Raw genomic sequence first — 26,413 nt, 5'->3', positions numbered from 1 at the left:
AAAGCGCATTCTTTTCTAGAATGTTTTTTACCGAGGTATAATTCCAATATATATTCAGTAACATTTATGTATTGAATACTAAGTGCAACAGTTGCGCCTTAAGTATTTCAAATTTCTGAAACAGGTTTGATAACATCTTCATGATTAAGTTTAAAATATTTATTTTTTCACATTAAAGAATATTTTTGTTTAATTCCCGTCACTTGTTTTTGAAAATTAAAAATTGTCCTTTCTTATTGGAAATTATAGATTTTTTAATTTGACTTATAAGAAAAGTTTTCGTTTGAAATTTGTCGGGATTTTGTTTCGTTATAGACTTTCTACATTTGGAGCCTAAAAACACTTTCTGCACATATTTGTACCAATTTAAATTAAATAATATTTACAAACGGATAATATTTATAAAAAAAGACGCCATTTGTAACTTGACATTTTCTATATAGTTCACCGAAATCACACTATTTTTTGTATATAATAATAAATTAACGAAATTGCCTTTTCTTTGTCATCTGTAATTGCATTACTGAAATTCAGTATCATCTACAATTGCATCATTGTACATCAGTTCCCAGATTACTACTAAAAAAATAAACTATACTCTTTTAAAAAAATACAGATTAACAATGAAAATTGGAACATAAATATCTTATCGGAACAAATTATCACAGAAGTGTTTCAAAAAAACTTCAGAAGATAATTTCATTCTTATGAATAATTTGTTTTTTTGAAATCTCATTATGATTAAGTTTCCTTCCTTTACAATAACAACGATATTTTTTTTTTAATTATTTTTTTAAGTAGCTAGCTACTATAGAGTGGAATTTTATAAAATGTTTCGCAGTTTGAAAATTTTTAGAACACCATTAAAAAATAGAACAGCTAAATAATTAATAGTAAAAAATTTTCAAAAATTTAAATTGTGAGCATATTTCTAATACCATTATATTAGCTATACCATTATGTTACTTATTGCTATACTGTGTAGCTGTGTACCTAAACAAATTGAGCTATAATATGAAATTAAGAATATGATAGACAAACATTAAGAATTCTGGCGATGTTATTTCATTGTTAACATTACTATAGGATTCTCTGTAATGTCATCATAAGAGATGCCTAGATTTATTTTGATTGGAGTTCAAGATAATGATAGTCTTTAGAATCCTGCCATCTTTGATAATTTGAATTTAATACAAAAACATATACGTCACATTGAGGTAGGTGTATTTCAAATAAATAACATATTGCTATATGTAGAGCTACATATTTACCTAAACCAATCCAATTACTTCAGCCTAACAATTTGTATATTATAAAAAATGAAAAACAAAATTTTTTACCTCAAACAACGGTTTTCAAGTGAAAGGTTTAATAATTTTGGATATTTCTGCAAATATTTCAGTTCAGTGCCACAAAAACAAAGTCATGTTCTGATTTTAACTTTTTACGATATGTACGTCACAGCGTACAAAAGCAAAGCAAAAATCAAATTAATCATGTACGCTCTTATTCAAGTGATAATGGGTTGATATTGTTAATTCTTCTTATGCAAAACCCTTTTATTTTTCTAATCATTGTAAAAGCAAAAATGGAGCAAGACTAAAATTAAAACACTTAAAACTTTGAAACTGAATTTAAGCATATCTTATGATAGAGTAGAAAAAATGTTCATTTTGAGAATAGTAAGCTGACCAGTGCTTTAAATGTCATGTCAAATAAGTTAAAGAGTGTGAAGATATCACAAGAAAAGAATAGAGTTGAATAAATTTTAGAAATTAATTCACTGTTAGTGTAAATTTATTGAACTTTACAATTTGATAATGATTTTGAAAACAAAACACAAAGGAAATTCTAGGCATTTTTAGCTGATTTTATGTATGAAATGGGTTTTTCAACACACAATACATGTTGACCAGTTAAAAATCACATGCAAAAGGTTTTCAACACATTTCTTTGCTTTGCTCACAAATCCTCAGGGCTATATCCTTGTGTAGAATAAGCGCAATTTTACTAGAGTAAAAAATGTGAAGATTTTTTATAATTTTCATCAAAAAATCTGTTAAAATGTCTCAACTAACTTCTAAGGTAGTAGTTTAGTTAAAAGAAAGCTTATGGGGCACTAATAGTACTGTCATATAAGGCTTTATATAGAAAAAGGTCCATATGGTGTAAATAAAACCACATTTGTCCCGAAATTTTGAATTATTTAGTACAAATCTCACTTTTGAATTTTTAATGAAAATTTTAAGGTTTTTTTTAAAAACAGTTTGCAAATAATGATGTCGTCGAACATTTCTATTTGAAAAACTAAATTTGTCATTTTATTTTTAAATGTTAAATCAAAATTTTGTTTTATAAATTATACTTCTTTTGTCTTACTAAAAAAATGTTTTCATCAAATAAATTAGTCAAGGAATAGTTTTGATGTTGTATCAAAGTATCAAATGTAAAAATCGCTTACATTTTTATAATATAATTAAGGAAAATGTTTCCTTTCTTAATAATGTCAATTCAAAAGAAAAATATTTAAAATAAAAGTAAATTTATTTTTAAAACTTAATTTATTTGAAAAAACATCTCACAGTTATTATTGAGTTTCTCAGCCATTAAATTAAATTTTAAATTAAAGAAAAAAAATTTTTTTGCAGCACAATAACGTTGCACTTGAGATTGCATTCTCAATTTTTTTTTTACTTAAACGTACTTTTGTCATTCATTAAGAAATAAATTATATCTGAAAATGTTGAGGAACTTTTTAAAAATAACTACAAAATTTAAAATATTTTGAAAAACAAATTAAAAACTACATTTTGCTTCAATATATTTACAATAAAATTTTTTTAGCTAATGTCCCGTATTTTTAGCAAAAATCCCATATTTTTTGCCAATTTTCCCGTTTTTTTGAAAAAAATAACCCTAACTTTATATATTGTTTATTGTATTTTATTTATACTTTATCTTTTATTTCTTTCGAATAATTACTTGAAAATATATAAGCTATTCAATTGATTTCGTGTAGACCTAATTTGCAATATTAGATACTCGAAAGTATAAATGCAGTTTAAGGCGACACGCTGTAAAATGTATAAAATTCGTGTAGACCTTATCTCCATTTTTAAGTACTCGAAAGTGTTTATGCAGTTTAAGGCGACACGCTGTAAAATATTGTTAGTTCCGTGTAGACCTAATCTCCAATTAAAAAAATTTTTTTTAATTGTTTTATATTCGTAATATATATATATTTATTTGATTTGTATTGACGATATACATCATGTATTCATTATGATTTGCATACATATATCGTATTTTATAAATTTATACTTCTTACCATTTTGCATATTGTGCATTTATTTTTATATAGTATATTCAATATATTTATTCTATATTTATTTTTTATTCCTATTGTAATTTATCTATTATTCATCATGTTTTATTTATGTATTACTTTTCATTCATCAAAAATTTCGACTATCTAATCGAATGTATGTTAATAGCCTATTCTCAAATTTGAAGTATTCGATATTATATGCAGTTTAAGGCGATATCATTGCAAAATATTATCGATATCGTAGCTTTATATTCCTATTGAAGTACAATAGAATAAATATGTAGCATTGGATGAAGTTATTGCATTAGTTTGTTGAGAAATAACAGATTGGTGTTAACTTAAACACAGTTTTGTACGTATACAAGGAAGTGTCCATTGCAAGCATCATTTCTTGTGAAGCGCGGTAAAAATGTAAAGAAACTATGATGATGTGGATAGATTTATATAGAAACCTTGATAATTATTGAATTGGTATAATTGATATTGTTTACATTGAAATAACATAATATCGTTTAAAAAACTAATTTAAAAAAGATTTTCTTTACTTAAAAATCTAAGCATTACTTTTAAATTAGAAATGACGTAACTTTGATTCCGTGCCAAATTGAATTTTATTTGGCGTAAGAAAATGTATATCTTGTTTATTTCGATACACACTCGTTTTCAAACAAAATATTTTTTAAATAAGTATTCCAAAAGTCTCTTTTAAAGAGTTTTTATGTTTTTGATATAGACTTAAATAACATAAATAATCATAATATAAATCCTACAGAAATGCTTAATGTTTAATAATTAACGTCGTTTCGTAATTAGTTACTAGGCTTTGAATTAGTTACTAGGCTTTGAAAGAGCGCGTTATGTAAATGCACGCAATCATTAGAGTAAGATCTTTTAAACGAGTTAAAACTTTTTTACTTTTGGAATTTAATTATTAGTTTAGATATATTACATAAAGAATCATATTAAGATAAATAACCATCGTTTAGATCATAAGATCATATTATAATTGAAGTAAGTATAAGAAATAGTTATATATACATTTTTATTATAAAAAGTAAAAACGATTTAAGTTTTATTAGATAAAGTAGAAAGAATTTAAAGTAGAAAGGATTTTAATTTTTTAAATCGCTTATATTTTGTTTGCTTTAGTTTTTTTTTTTAGTAGTTTTATTTTTATTATTTTAGTTATCAGAAGGAAAATAGGGTTCTGGATGTTATTTAAAGTTATACTAATGCTGTTTCCATAAAAATGCTACTTTTACTTTGAAATTTCTCTGATGCTATTAACTATTTATGTTATTTTTTAGAAAAGTTAAATAAAAAAAATTAAAATTTTGTGCCGACTGAAAACGCATGTCAAATGTTATTGCATGAAAAGGTTAAATGTTGTTATGAAGATTACAGTTCTTATGAGAAAAAAAAGAAGGTAAAGAGAATTGTTTGTAAATATATATTTTGTATCTTTTTAAATATTCTTGCGTCATTTTTAGAATTTCTGTTTGCACACGTTTATTGTTTGCATATATGCCTTTTTGATAACTATGTGTGTGTGGTAATAGGTGCTTTATGGTTGTTTTATCAATGTGTTTTTATAATAATGTAAAGTGTTTTTTTACTGTTTGTGTATGTGTTAATATGTGTTACATAATTGTTTTAAAAATGTGTTTAAATATGTGTATAAGGTATTTATTTATTTTAGTATATATATAACCTTATATACATATTTAAACACATTTATTGTGCTTATAGTTTGTACATATGTTTACATTATGTTCTTTCCGTGTTTTTAAAGTGCTGTGACTTGGTAAACATCTACCTGAAAATCAATTAGTTTATTTTAGAGAAGGAGCAGAACATATGGCTTCAGATCGTGCAGCTCAGAGTGATATGCACCTAATGGCATGGTTTAAGTTAAATACTGAAAATGAAAGAGCATATTGCTATTCGTATGTAGACATTCCTTATCACTTTATATTTGATGATAAACATTGTAAATGGAAGGTTAGATAAAGGGGTGGTAATAAGGTGATAGTAAGAATGTATAAAGTTAATCCAACAGGAGAATTATTTTTTCTTACACTGTTACTTTTGCAAGCAAAAGGAACAACATCTTGGGAGGATGTGCATACTGTTAATGGTATTGTCCTTGAAACGTTTCGTGAAGCATGTGTTTTGAAAGGTCTGTTGCAAGATGACACTGAATGGCAGAATACTCTTTCTGAGGCGGTTTTAACACATATTTCATAGAAAATTAGACAGTTGTTTTCAATTACTTTGACCTTTTGTGAACCTGAACATCCTTTATATCTCTGGAATGCATACAAACTTTTTATGATGGAAGATTTCATTCATCACTCAGTCCCACTTCTAATAGCTGAACAAGCTACTCTTCATCTAATTGAAAAGATTATTATTCAAATGTGTTATATAAAACCATATTTGTTTATAGTTGTAAATATGTTTAAATTATGCTGTTTCCATGTTTTCTAAGTGGTGTGATTTGGTATTATGTTGAGCAAGATTGATAACCTTGCCAGCCAAGCGATGGCATTATATTGAGCAAGATTGATAACCTTGCCAGCGAAGCGACTTATAGCAGAGTTGTGACTTGGTAGCATTTAGTGCCAGGCGGAGTTACTGCTTTGGAGCTAGGTTGTGTTGTCTAGCCTTTTTTAATTATTCTCAAAACACATAATAATGTCTGTTAATGGTTAGCGTAATGTGTATGAGAGAATGCAACCTTGATCTTTAAATCTAGGGTGTTTTCATGTACTAAATTTGAAGTAATTGAAAAATTAATATTGAACATAAAAACAAATATACTTTTATGTATTTATATGTTTAGTAAAAAGATAAATATAGTTAACTTTAAATTGGTTTTCTAATTTTGCCTTTCATATTTTAATTTGGTTTGTTATCTCCACTGGATTTTAGGATCAAGGATGTAAATATTCTATTGTTATGTGTTATTGTTGTTATTTAATTACAAAAAATAAAATAGCACTTAAATATACAGCTATTCACGAAAGTTTAAACGATTGCAGAATTTTTATACAGTATGTTTGGTTTTTGTTTAATAAAGAAAAACTGTAAAATGATATCGTCTTAATTCTTTTTATTTATTAAAGAAAAAGTAGTTAGCTTTAAAATGAATATGAACATGTTATAAAAATTTTAATATTTAGTTAGAAAAAAGCTATTACAAAAAATCTTATAGGAAAAATAAGAAGCACAAAAGTTTAAACGAATTGCAACATTCGAAAAAAAAAAATTAAAAAAAAAAAGCCAAACTAATATTTGAAGTGTCCTTCTTGTTTTTATAGCAAAGATAAACTCGTTTATGCATTGATTCAACTAATTTCATCCACATCACGCGAGGTACCTTCAGCCAGTACTCATTCAAAAGTTGCTTTAAATGCTGAGTTGATTGAATTTCATGGTATGTCAGTTGATTGTCGATCCAAGACCAAATATTTTCGATTGGGTTCAGATCTGGTGATCTAGGGCACCAGGGCATCACATTGAACTTTTTTTTCAAAAAATATTCTTTGATTGAGTGTGCTGTATGAGCTGAAGCCCGTCTTGTTGAAAGATGAATTGCTTGCTTCTGCCATACAAGTGTCTGATTGATGGAACTAAACACGTTTCCAATGTGTTCTTGTAGGTGCATTGATTAATTCGGCCTTCATACAGCTCACAGAAGCCTATACCTTTGTGAGAAAAACATCCCCAGATGCCAACCGAACCTCCACCGCCTTGTCGACGATGTTGCAAAAACCTGTCTGAATATTTCTCAGTTGCAAATCTTTTGACATAGATTCTTCCCTTGCGGTTTACAACTTGAAAGTTAGCTTCATCACTCCAAATAACTTTTGCCCACTGTTCTACAGACCAGTCCAGCCTTTCTTTGGACCACACTCGTCGTTTACGTTTATCCGTGATTGAAAGAATAGGTTTTTTAGCAGCTATGTACGTTCCAATACCTTTGTCCGACAATGTTCGTCTCACGAGCTCTCTGCTAACTTTTGGATTATTTACTGACTCTTTGAAGATTTGTGCTAGCTTTTTGTAGCTGAGTCTGGGGTTTTCTCTGCTCATTCTGAATATACCATTTTTGTCACGGATGTTGAGTTTGGATGGTCTCCCAGTACGCGGCATGTCGGAGACGTCCTTGGTAAGTTCCCAGGTTTTGATGGTTTTTCTAACGCAGTATTCAGAAATGTTAAGTATTTTGCCTATTTGAACGTTTGTGTGATTTTTTTTCCGCGCCATACATTTTTTAATTCTATTAACAAACAAACTATTTATCGAATTGGAAATATAATTATTTTCATATCTATTTCTGTTAGATTTTTATTCAAGAAAAACCGAAGATTAGATTTGAAAATTCTGCAATAGTTTAAACTTTCTTGAGTAGCTGTATACATTTAAGTGCTATTTTATTTTTTGTAATTCCATTATTTGAAACTTTAACAAAATATATTGCAAAAATATGTTTTCTCCTCGTGAAATTATAAAATGTAATGCAAACAACAAATTACAAAATTATGCGCATGCGCCTCAAAGCAACATTTCACGTGAAATGTTGCTTTGAGGCGCATGCGTACGCATTAATGCGTGAAATGTTAAATATCTTACAAAAAAAATATTGAAATCTGTAAATGAAAAGCTTTGAAGAGAGCTCTACTCAACTCCTCATTTAAATGAATAAACTCAAAGTAACATTATGTAATTGAAAAATATTATACATTCCTTAAAGAGACAAATTATAGCATAGGGTACATAATTTTCAAATGAAAAGTAAAATTGAATCTATTTAATACATAATATATGCATATAATAAAATTTACTCTTCAATCTACTCTCCTAGCGGAGTTTATTGTAGAGCTCTAAGTGCTCCGCGAGAGCTCATTTTGCTCGTAGGGTTGAGCCAGGATCAAATACTTTAAATGTGGCTGAAAAAGTCTGTGGACTCTTTAAATCTTAGTATATATTATAGCTATTTAAATCTTAGTATATATTATTTTCATTTATTATTTTATAATTTAGAAACGACATTAAAATAACATTAGTTAAAAAATTTTTTCTCTTTATGTTATTTTACAGTTTGATTCAAAGGATTTTTTTTATTGCTTTTACTTATTTCAAATATTGTTATAAAACTCTTACTATTAATTTTATATAGAGGAGTTTCTCATGATTGTTGCAAAAGTAAAGCTGTAAGGAATATCAAAGATATTAGTGAATCACTTGGAGATAAACATGCAGAACACGTAGCATCTGGATTGTTAAAGTATAAAATGGAACTTAAAAGGATTTTAAGTGTAAAGCAGTTCAAGATGTCTACAGGTGGAAATTTTCTTTCTGTTACAGTTGGAGTGATTGAAACTAAGTCAAGAAGAAAGAAAGTAAATCATATCTCATTCCAAAATATTATGGAGCTATCAAATGTATTAGAACTCACTAAAAATAAAACCAAAAAATCATGTTCTAACTTTACGCAGGAATCTAACAAGTATGAATCGAGCATTAATGTTAAAATGAATGAACTACCGTAAACTCTGAATATCTTTAAAGGGTGGTCAAAACATCTTAAAAGTTATTGTTAATGTTTTCGGTCCAAAAAATCATTATTCTTTCTTTGAAATATATGAAGAATCTGGTGTGAAGGGATGCTATTTTCTTGCGTTTGTGAAGATGGTCTCAGAGGATAATAGCAATCCCAAAAAATAATTGGCACTTCTTCAACTTGAAGAAGTAAATTTCAGTATGGCATTTGATTTAAAGTGTGCAAATAGTGTTTTCGGACTTTCAAGTCACTCTGGCATATATGTCTGTCTGTATTGTGAAGGAGAATGCTCCACTGGAGCATGGAAACTATGATGTTGGGCTCCATAGACTTATGTTATGATCAATGTGTCTATGGTGGAAAAAAAAAAGATTGCAAATGCAGGAATACAAAAATGTAATAAATCCTCATTTAATTTACCTAAAAGAAGATCAAGAAACTTTCCTTATATAAATTTTTATATTAAATTTTCAATATAAATTATCAAATTAAAATTTTCATATATTTATATGGAAATATATGGAAATTTTAATTTGATAATTTATATTGAAAATTTATATATATTCATTACTAGTTTCTAATATAAATTTTCGTGTTTCTAAGCTTTTAATGGATAACCGTAGAGCCTTAAATGAACTGGGACATGTGTATCCCGTCGGACCACAAAGGCTCAAGAAAACGACATGTAAGGTTTCGCATTTCGGCAGCTATCAATTTGTCAAATTAATGTTGGGATCATCAATCGTAAACAGTTCAACTTCAGCTTTTTACTGACATATTGCCATATTTTGACTATTTTTAAAAGTTATGATTTTGCCAGGAGTGTTCTTAAGTTAATTTGTTAGGAACGATCTTAACTATGATGCAGGCTATTCCCCTAATGTTTGGACAAAAGTTCACCGTAGAGTTGTTTAAAATTGTCATCATTTTCATATTTTTATCATTTTCTACCTGCTTTCACTATATTAAAACATATTCGCACTAAAGAAGAAAGAGAAGAGTTTAATTTAGTCAACTTCTTACGCTTCGCAATTGTCTTAAGCTTACAATAAAGCATAAGTTTAAATCCGCATATAAATTCTCCGAAAATTATCACGGGTATAGGGATGGCAATCCTGGGATCCCGAAATCCTGGGATTCCGTGCAAATTTTTGATCCCGTAATCCCGGGATTTTTCACAAAAATTTCCCAGGATTTCGGGAGTGTAATAAAAGAAAAATAAAGATAAATAGGGATTAAGTTACTAACTTATTTGTACATTATAAAGTGTCTAGTAAATATAATCTTTGGTAAAATATTTGTTTCCTAGCTGTATCCTCTTTGCAATGATTTAATTTAGTTTCGAATTTTTGGCTTCATTTTAAATTCCAATTCGTCGCAGAATTAAACAGTTCTATCTGCTTTTTTCATATAACAAGAATTTATTGATAAAAGTTTTAATTAACAATTTCTAACAATAAAAAACAAAAAGTTAAAATATTTATAAATAATACAATCGGTTTAATTATGAAACAAATAAAAACAGAGTTATAGTTTAAATTATAAAAACTGACAGGAATAAAAACATATTAACTAAGAAAAATTGAATGTTAAATTCTTACAACAGCAAAAATTAGATAGAGCCCTACAATTCTTATGCGACCAAATCTATGCGTGATTCTCAAAAATTTCTCAGCAACGGTTTAAATTAATGAAGTTTTCAAAATACAGAAGGTTTTTTAAGTAAATAAGCTTTTTTCGCAGTTATTCAAAGTGATAATCATTTTCACAGTATCATAATTCAGTTAGAATTATAGATCTGATAAAGAAACGAAAGTTGAAATAATTTAAGAACTTTAGAACTTTAAAAAAAACTTAAGTAAATATCATAATGAACTACGCTGAATTCAATAGCACAAATTTGATATGGAGACACTTTTTAAGAGGAGCAGATGAAACGGCCATGTGCAAAGTTAGTACATGCAAAAAGATATTGAAAATTGCTGGTGGTTCAACAAAAGGTCTACATTCCCATTTACTGTCTAAACATAAACTTAAAGTAACATTGCAATCGCAAGCACCAAGTTTATCAATGAGAGCTTCAAAATATTTAGAAGAAAAACATAAAAAAAAAAAAAGCTGAAAATCTCGAACACTTTTTTCAACAACATTCAAAAAAGAGGAAAATCTGTCTGAAGTATTGGCACGTATGGCAGCAAAAGATGATATATCATTTACTACAGTTTGTAATTCCATTGATATACGAGCCGGGTTAGTTGCACGAGTATATAAAAATGTCCCTAAATCACGTAATACTATCAGAAAAATGGTGTTAGACTACTACGAGTAGATTAAAAAGGAAGTTATAAAGGAAATAATTGATCAAATATCAAGAGGCTCTAAGTTTTCCTTAACACTTGATCAGTGGACTTCTTTTGGAAACTGCGGTGAATGTACATGAGTTGAAAAGCTATTGGAACTTAGGTTTAATTCGCATTTTAAGGTCTATGCCAGCAGAAAAATGCGTTTCACTTCTAAAAGAAAGACTCCGCAGCTTTAAAATAAACCTTAAGGATGATATCATTGATATTACAACTGATGGTGCAAGCGTTATGAAAGAAACTAGGAAAAAGTCTAGAGATTGATCAACAATTATGCTTTGCCCACGCTCTACAATTGGCAGTAATATCAGTTGTTTACAAAAAAAGACGCCAGTCACTCAGAAGTTGATGAAAGTTTAGATGATGAGAACACTGTTTTTGAAAATTTAGAAAACAACGATGATGAAGACGAAGATGGTGATTATAAAAGTGAACCATGATTATGAGGAGGAAGATTGTAATCAAGATTCGAACGATTCATTGTTAATTAATGAAACATCTGAGGCTACAATTAAACATCATTATTGGACCTATCATAGTCCAATAATGATGTTTAAGTCAGGAAAATTGTAAAAATGTTTAAAAGGTCCCCAACAAAAAATGAAAATTATTTAGAAAAGTACGAAATTTTTTAAAAATTGAGTTTGGAAAGGTCATCCATTTAATCGTGCATTGCAAAACCCGATGGAGCAGTTTGTTGCTTATGCTTTAAATATTTGACTAGTTAAAATATTGTGTTAAAAAGGCATTTCTGGATTTAGAATTGAATTCCAATTTTGATGATTCAATTAGGATGAACGAAAACGAATAACAAACCGTATCAGATTTAGTGGTACTTTTGACTCCCGATAAAGCAACTGTGGAGACACTTTGTCGACGAGACGCAACTTTAATTACAGCTGAAATTGCATTAGAGTTTATGTTGTCCAAAATAAAACAACAGCAATCCGAAATTAGAAAACAATTGTATGCCGCTTTGAGTCACCGAACAAAAGAGAGGAGAACACAATTAAGCAGCACAATTTATTACCTTCATAATGGCCAGCTAACTTCATCGAAAATCGCAGATGTTTTTGTACCAAATAAAAAAATTATAATAAACCTGATAAAGCGTCTAAGCTCGGTAGATGTTATTACATCAGAAGAAGTGAGTAGTGAGAGTGATGCTCAACTGAGCGAGGCTTTATCAAGCAAGGTGTGTGAAAACAAAATCAAAACTGTCAGTGAAGAATTAAATGAAGTTATGGAAAAAGGACTGGCAGCAACTCAAACACTACATATGAGGGTAGAAAGTATAACTTCTAAAATTCAAACAGAAATGTTGTTATTTGAAATTGCTGGCCGTATAGAAAGCATATGGTTATATGCTATCTATACAGCCAACAAGTGTGGAGTCCGAACGAGCATTCTCAGCGGCTGGGTTTTTATGCTCAAAAAACTGAACGCGATTAAATGACGAAATGATCGACGCTTTAATTTTTTTAAGGTGGTACTTTCAAAAATGAGTATAGTTCATGTATACTCATTTATATTCATATTATTTTTACTTATATTGTGTTATCTTTTTAAAGCATTATTTTATAATTTAAATTACTTAGGTTAATTAGTAAATGAACTAATTTACTTAACTAAAAAATGAAAAATGATTAGTTTATTCATAATATAATTGTATAATCAATTAATGAATCATTTTTCAGTGTTTAATGAGTACTTAAAACTTTGTTCTTTACATGCTTCACCGCATTTATCCCGGGATTTCCTGGGGATAAATATCTCAATCCCGAAATCCCGGGATTGAGAATGTCCGGGATTTTGCCATCCCTACACATGTCCCAAGCTTGTTTTCAAATACTTTTTTAAATGTAGGATATATGAGGGCATGGCGTACTTTATAACAGACCTATTCACCGTGCGGATGACGTCATAAACTGGAGGCGAGTTTTTTTGAACAGAAAAAAATAAATACCTTACTCTTTCCTTTTTTTTTTTAATCAACAATGCAAAATAAAATACAATATATATTTTTTATCAGCAATATGCAGTAAAGTATAATATATGCAGTAAAGATATAAATGAATATATATATGATTATCAATTTATGTATTTCAGGCATCAGAAAAAAGAATTTTTTCTTTGTTGGCCAGTGTTATTAAACACTGAGTTTCAAAATTTTTTGTTTTGGTTCTTTTTCAGATCTTGGAGAATACAAATTACAATAGTTTTTAAAGAATATATTTGAAAGTATAACCCCATGGTTTCTGTTCATATTTAGTTGGTAAGATTCAGAAATAAGCATCATTAGATTGCACAAAGAAGAAATACATATATTATCAGCTACTTCACGAAACATTATATAGCAATATATTACCCATTGACATACCAAATCACCAGGCACTGTTAATCCCCCGCGATTGATTTCCTCAGTAAAATCTCTGAATTTCTCATAATAAAAATACGAGTCATCTGAACCTTTATCATTTCTAACAATATATTCGGCTATGTAAATCAGAGTCATTTTGACATCTATAGATAACATTTTTTCTAATTCTAGTAGGTTATCAAATATCAAACATTTTTCTTCATTTAAATAAAAACCACATCTTTCACAAGAATGCCCTGATGTAGTAAAATGAAGACCAACACTATTATTGTTTAGCTTCAAAAGTAGTTTTGTTTTTATAATACCAACTTTCTCAAGTACTTGTTGAACAGTAATAAAGTATGTACTACCTGATCCTTGCCTGAGTTTTCCAAACTATTTTTCTAAAGGATCAGTTGTAAATGTTCCAAGCAAAACATATTTATGACTTGTAGACAAGAGGAACTTTGACAACTCCACAAGACCATTACAAGTATGATAAAGACTATTAGAAGTATCTTTTGAGAAACATTTAAAACGAACTTTTTGAGAAGAGCACATTTGTTTAGCCATGTTTCCAAATTCTTACAGTTTTTGAAGATTAAAGTCATCAGAAGAGAAAACAGCAGCTCGATTTGGATCACGCATACGTACATCTGCATAAGGGCTATGAACATTAACAATTCTCCAAAATTCATTTATTATTGAAAGAAAATAAATAGTATCATCAACATCTTTTAATTCTGGATGACATTTTAAGGCACACACTGTTTCTTCACAAAATACTTTCAGACAAGTTGAAACTTTTTGCCTTTCAATTGGTTTGGGAAACACAGCAATGTCAGTAAGTTTAGACATTTTAATCATTTGATTTGATTCTAATTTATGTAATGCTGCAATGTGAGACCATTTAGCAACTTTTTTTCAGGAGCGGTTAAATCCTGATATGCGGATGACAAAAGTAATACTTCAAAACAATGTTTTGAAAACACACCGCGTATATCTTTTTAAATGGATAATTTACGGTTGTTTACAATAACTGACAATCAAAAATGAAGACTTCTCTGTTTTCTTGTGGATATGACAATTGTAAAAGTACTTTCACACGTCGATATGATTTAAAAAGACACATGATCAAGCTCCATGGAGTCAGCGATGTTAGTCACAGTGGAAATTGTTTATGTAATCAATGTGGACATCGGTTCCATAAAATCAAAGATTTGCGAAAACACCTCAATCAAAGTCATAATATTGAATTCAGAATCGAGTTACTCAATTTTGATAATAAAGCAAGTAAGTCTGCTAATTGTGGCTAAAAACATTAGTTGAAAAATGTCAAATTTCATGTTAAATATATATCATTAATTTGTTTGTATTTTTATTTAAAAGGTTTTGATAGCTGGAAATGTCAGTTAGAAGAAGAGAAGGGAAGTTCTTATGTTAAGACTCAAGGTGATGTTATTGGAAAAGATGGTTCCAAAACAAAGTATTGGCAATGCAATCGATGTGGTATATATAAATCAAGAAGAACCGGAAAGCGCAGAATTAAGTCTTCAGGTAACAGTTTTTTAGTTTGCTTTGTGACAAAGTCTTGTGTCTTACTATAATATGGAGTGGTAACATTTAGAAAATGAAGTTTTATTAGTTTTATATTTATATGTTAGTTGATGTGTTAATTAAAATCAGATTTAAAATTATGGTAAATAAAATTTTTTTTGTGAAAGGTCTATGCATATAAATCTATTTGAAAGTCACTCGTGTGTAAGTAATACTTTAAATTTGTAATAATTTAGGAACATGCAAGATTGAGAAAAACTGCACATCAATCATCAAAGAAGTTACAAATAGTGATGAAAAAGTAAAAGTTGAAGTCTGCTATACTCATTATGGGCATAGCCAAGACTATCATCACACATGGATAACTAAACGTCAACGGCAAGAAATTGCCTCTAAACTACAACAAGGAGTTACACGCAGAAAAATTCTAGATGATATAAGGTAATTTGTTTACTTTAGATGTGTATTGTATTTATATTGATATTTTTGCAATTGAAGAGCATTTTTCTAAACAAAACTCTATTAAATCTAAAGTCTATTTTTTCTGATCTTAAAATATTGGCAAAGACCCTGTCACTTACAAACCTTTTGATTCCACAGTCTGTAAAATGGTTCCAAACAACTAGTACATAGTAATTTTTTTTTTATTCTTGTCATAAATGTACTTACAAATTTTTATGATAGAGATGATATTGGTTCTAAGTTTCAAAGAATTCATTTGCTCGAAAACAGAGATATTTTAAACATTGGACGCGCTTTTGGATTGCAAGAAGTGCAACGACATGCAAATGACCAAATGAGTGTTTTATCATGGATCCAAGAATGGGAGCAACTAGATAAGACCCCTATTCTTTTTTATAAACTTCAAGGTAAATAACTTACTTTTAATGCTCTTGGCAGTAAATCTTAAAAAAAATTACTTTTATTTCCATATATTAAAAAAATTAAGTTTTATAAGCTTGAAATTTCTGCATTCCATAACTTTGTGGAAAGAATTTAGCAAACAAAATTTTTTATTTTTAATATCTTAATAAAATCGTTTTTATAAAAAATTATATTTTAGGCCAAGCTTCATCTCAGTACGAGTTTAAAGATGAAGATTTTATCATAGTAATCCAGACAGAGGCACAGAAAGAAATGCTGGAAAAATTTGGGAGTAACGGTTTATGCTGCGACTCAACACATGGAACAACTGCTTATAATTTTCTTTTGATTTCTCTACTGATTATGGATGAGTTTGGTCAAGGTCATCCAGTTGCTTGGTGTTTAGCTAACCATGAAAATGAATCATTTGTTAAAGTCTTTTTCAAAAAAATAAAAAATGAGGTTGGGACTATACAACCTAAATGGTTTATGACAGACTTAGCTCCACAGTTCCACAATGCTTTTTGTGAAGTCTTTAATCTTCAACCAAAATGGTTATATTGTGCATGGCATGTAGACAAAGCATGGAAAGAAGAATTGCGAAAAAAAATTAAAAATTTTGAAATTGAAACAGTTGTTTACAAAATGCTTAGAACAGTTCTTGAGGAAACAAATGAAATTCTTTTCCAAGATAAATTATCGTCCCTCATTAATAGGCTAGAATCCCATGCTACTAGTGAGTTTAAAGCGTATTTTTTAAAATACTGGATTTGTGTGACAAAAAGCTGGGCCTATTGCTACCGTGTTGGTGAAGGTATAAATACAAATATGTTTGTTGAGGCATTCCATAGAACTTTTAAATACAACTATTTAAAAGGAAAGTGTAATAAACGTGTTGACACAGTTCTTGTGAATCTTCTTAAATTTTCAAGAGATAAATTATTTTCTCGCTTGATAAAATTAACTAAAGGTTCTTTGACACAACGTATGCAAAACATTTATGACAGACATTTGAGTAGTAAAAAAATGTCTTATACAGCCATAAATAAGACTTCTGATGAAAATGTTTTCCTAATCAACTCTGAAGATGGGCAAAATAAATATGTTGCAACAAGACTGTCAGACAAGTGCAATACAGTAGGTTGTCGGTTGCAGTGTATAACCTGTTTTGTATGTACACATACTTTCCATTGCAATTGTTCTGACTTTCTCATAAAAAATACTTTGTGTAAACATGTACATCTGCTTAAGGACTTTTTAGCTGTGAACAATAAAGCTGATGATAAAGCTAAAAACTCAGTTGAACTACAGGATGGATAATCTTATAACGAAATAAATTCAATAAAATGCAACCTAGAGAAATTACACAAAGTTTCAGAATTTGAAGAAACAAAGTCTAAGACAGAGAACTTACTCCATACCTTGATGCACCGTGTTAACAACTGTAGCAACTTGGATATTGAAGCTTTAAAATACATTGGAAAACAAGTGAGAAATGAACCATATCAAACTTTTTAACAGTTATTAGTATTACATTAAACACACGCACACACACTCACACACACAATTAAATATATTATATATATATATATATATATATATATGTATATGTGTGTATATATTTACATATGTGTGTGTGTGTGTGTGTGCGTGTGTGTGTAAATATATACACACTTACATATATATAAATATATACACACATACATATATGTGTATATATTTACATATATACACATATATGTATATATATATATATATATTTATATATATATATATATATACACACACACACACATATATATATATATATATATATATATATATATATATATATATATATACACATACATACATATATATATATATATATATATATATATATATATATATATACATATATATATATATATATATATATATATATATATATATATATATACACACACACACACACACGCTCACACATATATATTGGAATCTATTTTAGATAACAACTACAATAAACACTTTTGATGCAATGTCAAAATATCATTCAGTGAAAGAAATAAAGACGTCGTCATTAGTTGCTTCCAACAAAAGAATTAAGCCTCAAACAAATTTTGTTTCAACAAAGAAAAAAAGAAAAGAAAAAACTAATGTGCGTTTTTGTAAACCCACTACTTATGAGAAAGAAAGCATCTTTAAGACCGAAAAGCTGAATAATAATGAAGATGAAAAATCTCTTAGCACTGATGGAGTAACTCACAAAAGCTGTTCCAATAAACTTGCAACAATTGGGATTTCAACTATAAACGTAACGATTCCAAATATAAGTGTAAATATAGCATAAAGATTAGTTAATAATATTCAACAGTTGAATCAATTTAACATCTAGATTTTCTTATTTATTTTACATATGTATTTCTTCCTGACCTCAAAATTTCTTTATTTCATATTGCGTTTGTTTTTTTGTTTGAATAATATAAAAAAATAAAGACAACAGTTCTATTATAAGGCAACCTTGTCCTTGGATTTTTAAACATATTTTAAACATATTATATAAGGTATAGATATATAAATTAACAGAGTTAATGCCAAAGTGTATCAATTATTGTTCATAATTCATTTCTAAATTTTAAAATGCGTTTCTTAAAGATTTAAATCTTTAAAGGTTTTTTGTGCACTTTTAAATATATAAAAGTAAGTGTAAATATGAAAAGTGTTTTGCAATCAGAAACAATTGAATTTGTTGTGCAAGACAAAATTCAAAGTTATCCGTTTCACCCTTTGTTCACCCTTTGACGTTTCACAAATACACACTTTTTCAAGATGTAATTGAGAAAATGAAAGTTGTTAATAAGAAATCAAAAAAATGTAATTGAGAATATGATAATTGTTCCATGGTCTCCATAATTGTTAATTCCATGGTCTCCATAATTGTGTTTACAATATTAATTATCATATAAACTTCTTTTAAATACAAATTACTTCTTTGATAATAGTAGCAAAAACAAAAAAATTTAAAATCAAATGTAATTGAGAATATGATTGAGTATCAGTTATAAAATGAATTAACAGAGAAAAGTAATAATTTAAAGAACTTTAAGAATTCGAAAACTTTTAAAATTGGATGAGCGTTTTAACACGCTTTGAGTAAACAACCGTAAATTATCCATTTAAAAAGATATACGCGGTGTGTTTTCAAAACATTGTTTTGAATTATTACTTTTGTTATCCGCATATCAGGATTTAACCGCTCCTCTTTTTTTCCTTTATAACAAAAAACTCAAGTTCTTGAGTTTTTTCAGTTATCCAATTATTGCGAATATTTTTCAAAAGGTGTACATAATCATATAAAAGATATATATTATCTTTTGTTCGCCAAGGTACACCATCTGTCTCAAGTTTCTTGAAAAATGCCTAATTTGTCCTGTAACCATCACAAATTATAGATACAACATTACCACCTGCTGCTTTTATGGCAGATAAAAGAAAACTGGTTTGTTCAAAAAGAAAATTTGAATCGACTTTACACACAGGAAGCATTTTGCATAAAAATTTGGGTACACCAAACAAAGTTACAACCATAAAACTTAAAACAGTATTAGCAAGAACACTTGGATTGTTAACTGCTTTTCCAAAAACTGTTCCCCCATGGTACTGCAACATAGTCTTAACATAAACTTCATCTAATAAAAGAACACAATTTTTATGTCTAATATCTGTTAAATTTGAAAAAACCTTTTGTAGATAAATATCCTCATGAATAGACTTCACTTTAAATGTTAGTCTTGTTAATGTTGTAATGCTAGGAAGTTCAAAGTCTTCTCTGAGACCATTATATGTAGAACGTGACATTGGAAAGTACTCAAATGCTCTTACCATTGTTTCAACAGAATACTTTTTATCGGTAAAATATTTATCACCCATTGAAAAAAGTTGCTGTTGATAATATTTTTTTTACTAATCTCACGAGTATTTAAAAATCGAACAGCTTCTGTAATATGGGACCATCTATTTAATATGGTAATTCTGTCTATTGAGAGAGTTTTTATTATACAACTTACTCCACAATGAAATGATTCATAATGAAAATTATTATCTACTTTCAGAACAAACAAAGGTACACCTGAGTTATGGAAGAACTCTAAGGATTGAATCAATACTTTATTCTCTGTTTTAATATTAAATAGTATATTAACTCCATTAAAGTTGTAGTTTTAAATGTTTGCTTGCAGATCATTAAACGATTTTATAACATCTCTAAAATTGAACTCAGACAACTCATCAGGTTGAAAATTTCTAGTTTCTGAATGAGTTCTTGAAGTAGTTCTGGGACAAGCAGATGGCTTAGGAATTAAACTTGGTTTTACACACGTAAACACAGATGGAGGATCACGAGGTCTTTCTTTGCCATAATCTTTTGTTGAAACGTATCCGGCAGGCCATTGCCTTTCACAAACAACGGTGTCTTTCCTATCTGGAATATTGTCTCTTGGTATAACAGCCAACCACTTTTTTCTTTCTTCTGGTGTTCGAGGGAGACGAAAAGTTTTTTCCTTGGAGCTTCTATCATAATTTCCGTTGCGATTTGTGACACAGCATTTAAGACCCATGTTTATTATAAATATTATTGATTACTTAAAAACTTTGACTAAATAACTTAGCAAGACCCTTCAACGCTTCACAAGTATCAAAATTAAAAAATGCAATAGTTTCGCCTCAGTTTTTGACGTCATCCGCACGGTGAATAGGCCTGTTATAAATTACGCCATGTATGAGGGGGTTTTGCCTAAGGCATAAAGTTTAAAAAATGCGAATACTTAAGCCCGAAAAAATTGCACGAATAAAGCTAACCGAAGCATATTATCGATTATAAACTTAGACTCATAATGATATGGGTATATAGAAATGAGTGACCAAATAAGTAGCCAACGCAACTCTGCTTTTAAAATAACAAATGTTTTTATTAAATACATATATTAAATCCTCTAACAATTTAAACAAGAATTATTAAATTTTAAAATGTAACTTTTCTAGGTTTTTTGTCCGCGAAATCTTTTATCAATCTAGAAAAATCTAAATTTTCAGCTATTTCTTGCTCTATTGATAACATAGACAGAGAATTAAGTCGATCATGCAAAATGGCATTTCTCAAATATATTTTGATTAACTTCAGTTTAGAAAAACTACGTTCTCCACCAGCAACAGTAACAGGTATTGAAAGAAGAATGCGCCGAACAATCCATGTATTTGAATATAACTCTTGCAGACAATGTTTTTTAAGAAAATCCAGTACAAAAAGTGGTGTCATCTCTTTAGTTGTTATTTCATATACAACATTGCTTAACTTATTTTTAATAAAAAACTGCACACTTATTAGTTCGTCGCATAGCAAAGCACTGTAAAATTCTGATTTTGTATTAACATTTAATTTTTCTTGTAATTGTTTACACAATTTTTAAAGTTCATTCTTGACGGGCAAATTATCCAAATTAAATAATAAACCCCATATATTTACATATTCGTTAAGTTGTTCAAATCTCTCATTTTTGACGACAGACATGTATTTAATAAACGGTTAAAAAATGCCACTCTAAGTTTCTTATCGGGATTTTGAATGGGTTCGTCAGCAGCATTTTCATCATAATGACGTTTCACTCTTCGCACTCTTTTAAGCGGTTTAAATATTGGATCGATGTTTAATTCTTCAGCTATCTCTTTGGCATCAACCGTTGCTTGTTTAAAGCATTTTTTTCAACATTTCAGCGCACTGTACTAGATCCATGTCTTTGGCTTGCATTGCTTTACTAACAACGTCTATTTGGAATAGTAGATAATAGATTGTACCATGCAATTAAAGAAACTAAAAAGCTATAGTCTTTTAATTGTTCTGCTAATGTTTGCGCTTCGTGTGCAATATCGGAAGTTTTGATTTCAGTTTCATATATAGTAATTAAAGCATCATGTACGCTGCTTATTAGATATTGGATGGTTTTGAGGCTCTCAATTTTGGCTTTCCAACGAGTGTTGCATAATCGTTTAAGGGTAGAGTTTGTTGTATGACTGAAACATTTCAGCATGAAGTTGATGCAGAAAACAATGTGAATAATCTTTGTATTATGCCAAAAACGTTAATGGAATTTAGTGAAGACTGCGCTGCGTCACAAATAACCAAATTGAGAGAATGACTTCCACAAAGAAGGTTAAAAGCCAAAGGATTCAAATCTAATATTCGCTTTTGTAGACCTTTTTTTTTCCATTTCATATTTGCACCGTTATCGTAACCTTGCCCTCGACAAAAGCTTATATTCAGACCAAAATCTTTTAAAGCTCCAATTATGATTTCTGTTAAACCAAGACCTGTCGTGTCGTTAACATTGAAAAACCGAAGAAAGTGTTCATTTATTTACATAAGATATTCTGATATATTTATAGTGCTTAAACGTAAGCGAGAGCTGTTCTTTGTGAGATACGTCAGGAGTGCAGTCAGCAATAATAGAATAATATGTACTTTTTAGAGCTTTTGAATATAATAATGTTGGTTAATTTTGATGCCATTATATCAAATATTTCATTTTGAAAGGTTTTTCCACAGTAATGATCAAAAATATCTCCTTTAAGAGCTAGCGTGACGCGGTTTAACATGATAGGATCAAATTAAGCGAGTATTTGTACCAAACCTAAAAATTTGCCGTTATTAACTGCGTACAATTTATCAGAAAAACCTCTGAAGGCCATATTATTTGTTGCCAAGTGTAAAGTGATGTTCATCAATCGTTCAAGAACACTTCGCCACCTTTAACTCTCCTTTTCGATTAGTTTTTGTTCATTTTTATCAATAGTTTCACCAGCTTTCATTCGTATTTCTGTCTCAATCCATAGTTGATAAGCGTTTCTGTGTGGCTTACTATTTTCGTGAACTTTTAATGCTTCTGTTAAATTCTTCCATTTATTGAATCCATTTCCGTTTAACTTTAAATTCATGTTGAAATCAAAAAGTTTGCAGCAAAAACAAAATACCGCATCTTTAGAGACTTAGTACACAAGCCGTGAAATAACCACGTAAATACACACGTCGTGAAATAACCTCACCATTTGAAATTTTTCGGTTGTAATAAGCATTTGAAAAATGTCATCTTTTATGACCCCGTAGATGTGTGTCCAAATTCACTTGTATTGCACCAATATTAATAACATAATTAACAAATTGAATGTTGCGATGAATTGGCCACAAACCACAGTCTGAGTAATCGATTGCTGTTTCTTTGGTGCGATCATTTACATCACCATCTTGTCTATCATCATTTTCGTTATCGTTATCTTTTTCATCGTAGTGAACATTTCTAAATAATACTATTCCGTCAGCTTCATCGCTGGTTGATGTATCACTAAGTACAAGCGCAACATTTTCTACTTCCTTTATTTTATTACAATCACTATTTTCCGATGTCAAATAATTCTTAAGTTTATTATAATTTTTCTTCAAATTATCAACTTTTTCTGCATTACGTTGTCTGTATTGAGCACCAGATAGTTTCTTATTATTATGAGTTTTAAAAACATTTTTTTCTTTATTATGAGCACTCTCCATTGATTGCTGCCGACAGTTTCTATTTGTATAAAATTTTAAAATAAAAAATTTCTCGCAAGCTAACAATTCATAAACAATTTCATTATTTATACTTAGCTGTTTTTTATTACCGCAAAATTTGAAAACTTGACAAAAACTAAATTTGAATCACAAATACAACTTCAAATTTCTTCTACCAATTAATAAACAACCTGCTCACAACTCTTATCGAAAATAATGTTTAAAATTTAAACTTTAAATAGACGAAACGCAAAATAGTTGGCGCCGAGAAAGATACAAGTAAAAGAAATGAATTTAAGTCACAAAATATATTCTATGATTGAAACACTTTTAAATTTAATTATTAATTTTGCATAAAGAATTTTTAACAGTGTAATAATACAACAAATAAATTATTTGAAGAAATTATTTTTATAAAAAAAAATATTCGAAAAAATTTAGGTTGACTTATTTTTCTATTATATTGTTAAAGTTTGCATACAACGTTTGGCGCCCCAGTTTCCTGGCGCTCAGCCTCGCCCCCACCCCCCCACCCCCCCTAAGGCCGGCACTATTTATACCTAAAGTTTCAAATTTCAGGGATTTAGGCTAACTAACATTTGCGATGCAAATAAAGTTACTAGTAGAATTGATGCGCAAATTAATCGTCCTGTTTGGTCTGCAGGCCGATTGGTTGTCTAAGGTAGTGAAAGATAAAATTTGATTTAAATCTACTAACAATTGTTTATTCAATAGTTTTTGGTTGTTGTAAGGATAATATCTGTAGCCAATTCGATATTTCAACTGCCTCTATCCCTTGCGATTTTCGTGCCACTTCTCAATTTCCTCCACCTTCTCCCACTACCCTTACATAAGTTATGAAATATTATGTGAACGAAGAATCCGTTATAAACCATTATTTATATTTACGTCAAGTTCTCATAATACCGAGACTAAAGCACAAAATATATGATCACTTTTTAATATATGCCATCATGAGACATTCAACTTTTTACTGGTGATTTTGTTTTCAAATGCGTGATATTGGCAGTTTGAATTGTACGTTTTAAAAACTTCCTGATTAGTTATGGACGCGAAAAATCTTGCGAGTGTAATCACACGAGCTAATGAATCCTAAAACATATTTCTTTTATAAATCGAGTTTCCTTCTCACTAACCACATTTGAAAATTGAATTTACGACCATATTTTTATGACCATTTTCGTTATTAATAAAATTTAATTAGTATATGAACTTTCTCAGAAATTTTAGAATTAGAAGTTTGTTGTGCTCTTTTCTAAAATGTGTATAAGAAAAAATTACTAATCGCATTTTCACACGATTTGCACGATTCTTAGCTTTAATTTGTTCAATTTGCTAGGAGCTTTGAAAAACGTCTATTTCTCGACAGTATTCAATTTTTGTGCAAAACGTGCAGGTTATTTTTAATGTTGGAAACCACACAGTAACTGTTGCACATGAAAATTTACCAAATATCTTCATTTTTTTTGTAAAGCATGGCGACGGCTCCATCTGGAGTGTTAGAAAAAAACTCGAACACAGATTTTATGAATGAAGTTCCAAGATTTCCAGTTTTGTAAGACAAGTTTGATAAGTAATCTAAAGTTAAATGGTAAAAGAACTATGTATAGGAAGAAACTGATATGTTGTCAAACTTATCTGCTAATTAATCGGAAGAAAAGTGTAAAGCTATACGAACTAGTTAAGGAAAGTGGCTGAAATCATTAAAGTAATATCTCATTCGTGTTTTCACAATGTTCTATACTTTTAAAGAACATCGTGAATCAACGAATATCTGATTAATCTAATATCAGATTAGAAATAATAAATTTTGAGGATAACGCTGAGGTAGTTTTTGAGCAAGTAGAAAATATTCATCATTAATTGAACATGGAGCTAAATAATCAGATATCTAAAGATTTGACTGAAAAAACGTTATATTTATATATAATGTATAAATTCTTGTGAGTAAGTAGAGTCAAGTGACTGAAAAAAACGAAATATATGTATTATAATTTCTTGTGTGCAAGTAGAGTCAAGTAAAACGACAATTATACTTATAACAAAACCGAAAGAAAAAGATAATAATTAGATTCTGACGATTTACTTGACAAAACTATAGTGAAAACATGAAATAATTGACTCTGATATTGAAAATACGACTGAATAAAATCAGGATGAAGATTATTTATTTATAAAATCACTAATTCTACAGTTATAGAGATTAAGCCACTATTTCAAAGCATTGGCTAAAATTCAAGTAAAAGCACTTCTCAAATTAGAGTTTCCAGATAAAGGTGAAGCAATCTGGCCTCTCTGTTAAACCTTTTATGTGAAATAAGTATTACAACTCAGTTTACTATTCTGTTTGACCATTTGATCTTAATAACTATACATCTTAAATAAAATAATGGAAGTATAATATACGTCTTATTAACTTTTAACTATTGGGACATCTAAAATTCTAAAGAATAGTAAAGTATTGATTTGTTAAAGATATAATGTCATTCAAAACAAAGTTTATTATAGTATTGACATATACTCTAGTTGTTAAATGGATTGTGGCCACATGATTGAACATAGTCCAACTACCACGAAAGGCTTCCTTACATGAATTAAATTATCTTTAAAAGTATTTCTTGTTGCAATTGCATCTAAAACGGATCTATTACTTTTTGATTTCAAGAAATTAAACTAACATGGTTGATCTTGTAATTCTTATTTCCAATCTTCTTGAACAACAATTATTGAGTTACTTTCACTATTAACAAAACCAGTAGAGATAATATGTGCTCTATCTGTT

The 26,413-nt window shown here is 29.0% G+C and overlaps 1 protein-coding gene and 3 pseudogenes across 1 annotated transcript; 1 reads left to right on the top strand and 3 right to left on the bottom strand.

Annotated features, from left to right (window-relative positions):
* Nucleotides 1–13,406: 13,406 nt before the first annotated feature.
* On the bottom strand, nt 13,407–19,685 carry LOC149890405 (uncharacterized; annotated as a pseudogene).
* On the top strand, nt 14,543–16,539 carry LOC149890406 (zinc finger transcription factor family protein 17-like). Its single transcript, XM_090084017.1, has 6 exons — nt 14,543–14,909; nt 15,006–15,173; nt 15,410–15,614; nt 15,858–16,042; nt 16,237–16,472; nt 16,534–16,539. Exons 1-6 carry the CDS (start codon nt 14,669–14,671, stop codon nt 16,537–16,539), a joined length of 1,041 nt encoding a protein of 346 aa, XP_089940143.1. The 5' UTR covers nt 14,543–14,668.
* Nucleotides 19,686–21,036: 1,351 nt separating the features above from the next.
* LOC149890404 (uncharacterized) lies at nt 21,037–21,819 on the bottom strand (annotated as a pseudogene).
* Nucleotides 21,820–22,817: 998 nt separating this feature from the next.
* Nucleotides 22,818–23,610, bottom strand: LOC149890403 (zinc finger MYM-type protein 5-like; annotated as a pseudogene).
* Nucleotides 23,611–26,413: the final 2,803 nt, after the last annotated feature.

The sequence above is a fragment of the Hydra viridissima genome, unplaced genomic scaffold (genome assembly GCF_058129835.1).
Source record: "Hydra viridissima isolate aposymbiotic clone 2 unplaced genomic scaffold, HvirCarnegie_v1 scaffold_4, whole genome shotgun sequence".
In the NCBI taxonomy this organism is placed as follows: Eukaryota; Metazoa; Cnidaria; class Hydrozoa; order Anthoathecata; family Hydridae; genus Hydra; species Hydra viridissima.
The sequence above is the reverse complement of the archived record's forward strand: the minus strand, read 5'-3'. Positions and strand labels throughout refer to the sequence as shown.

Excerpts from the sequence above, each read along its gene's own strand:
- LOC149890406 (XM_090084017.1), top strand. The coding sequence starts at position 14,669 with ATGAAGACTTCTCTGTTTTCTTGTGGATATGACAATTGTAAAAGTACT. Across the intron at positions 15,174-15,409 it reads GCGCAGAATTAAGTCTTCAG|GAACATGCAAGATTGAGAAA; the intron begins GTAACAGTTTTT and ends GTAATAATTTAG. Across the intron at positions 15,615-15,857 it reads AAAATTCTAGATGATATAAG|AGATGATATTGGTTCTAAGT; the intron begins GTAATTTGTTTA and ends TTTTTATGATAG.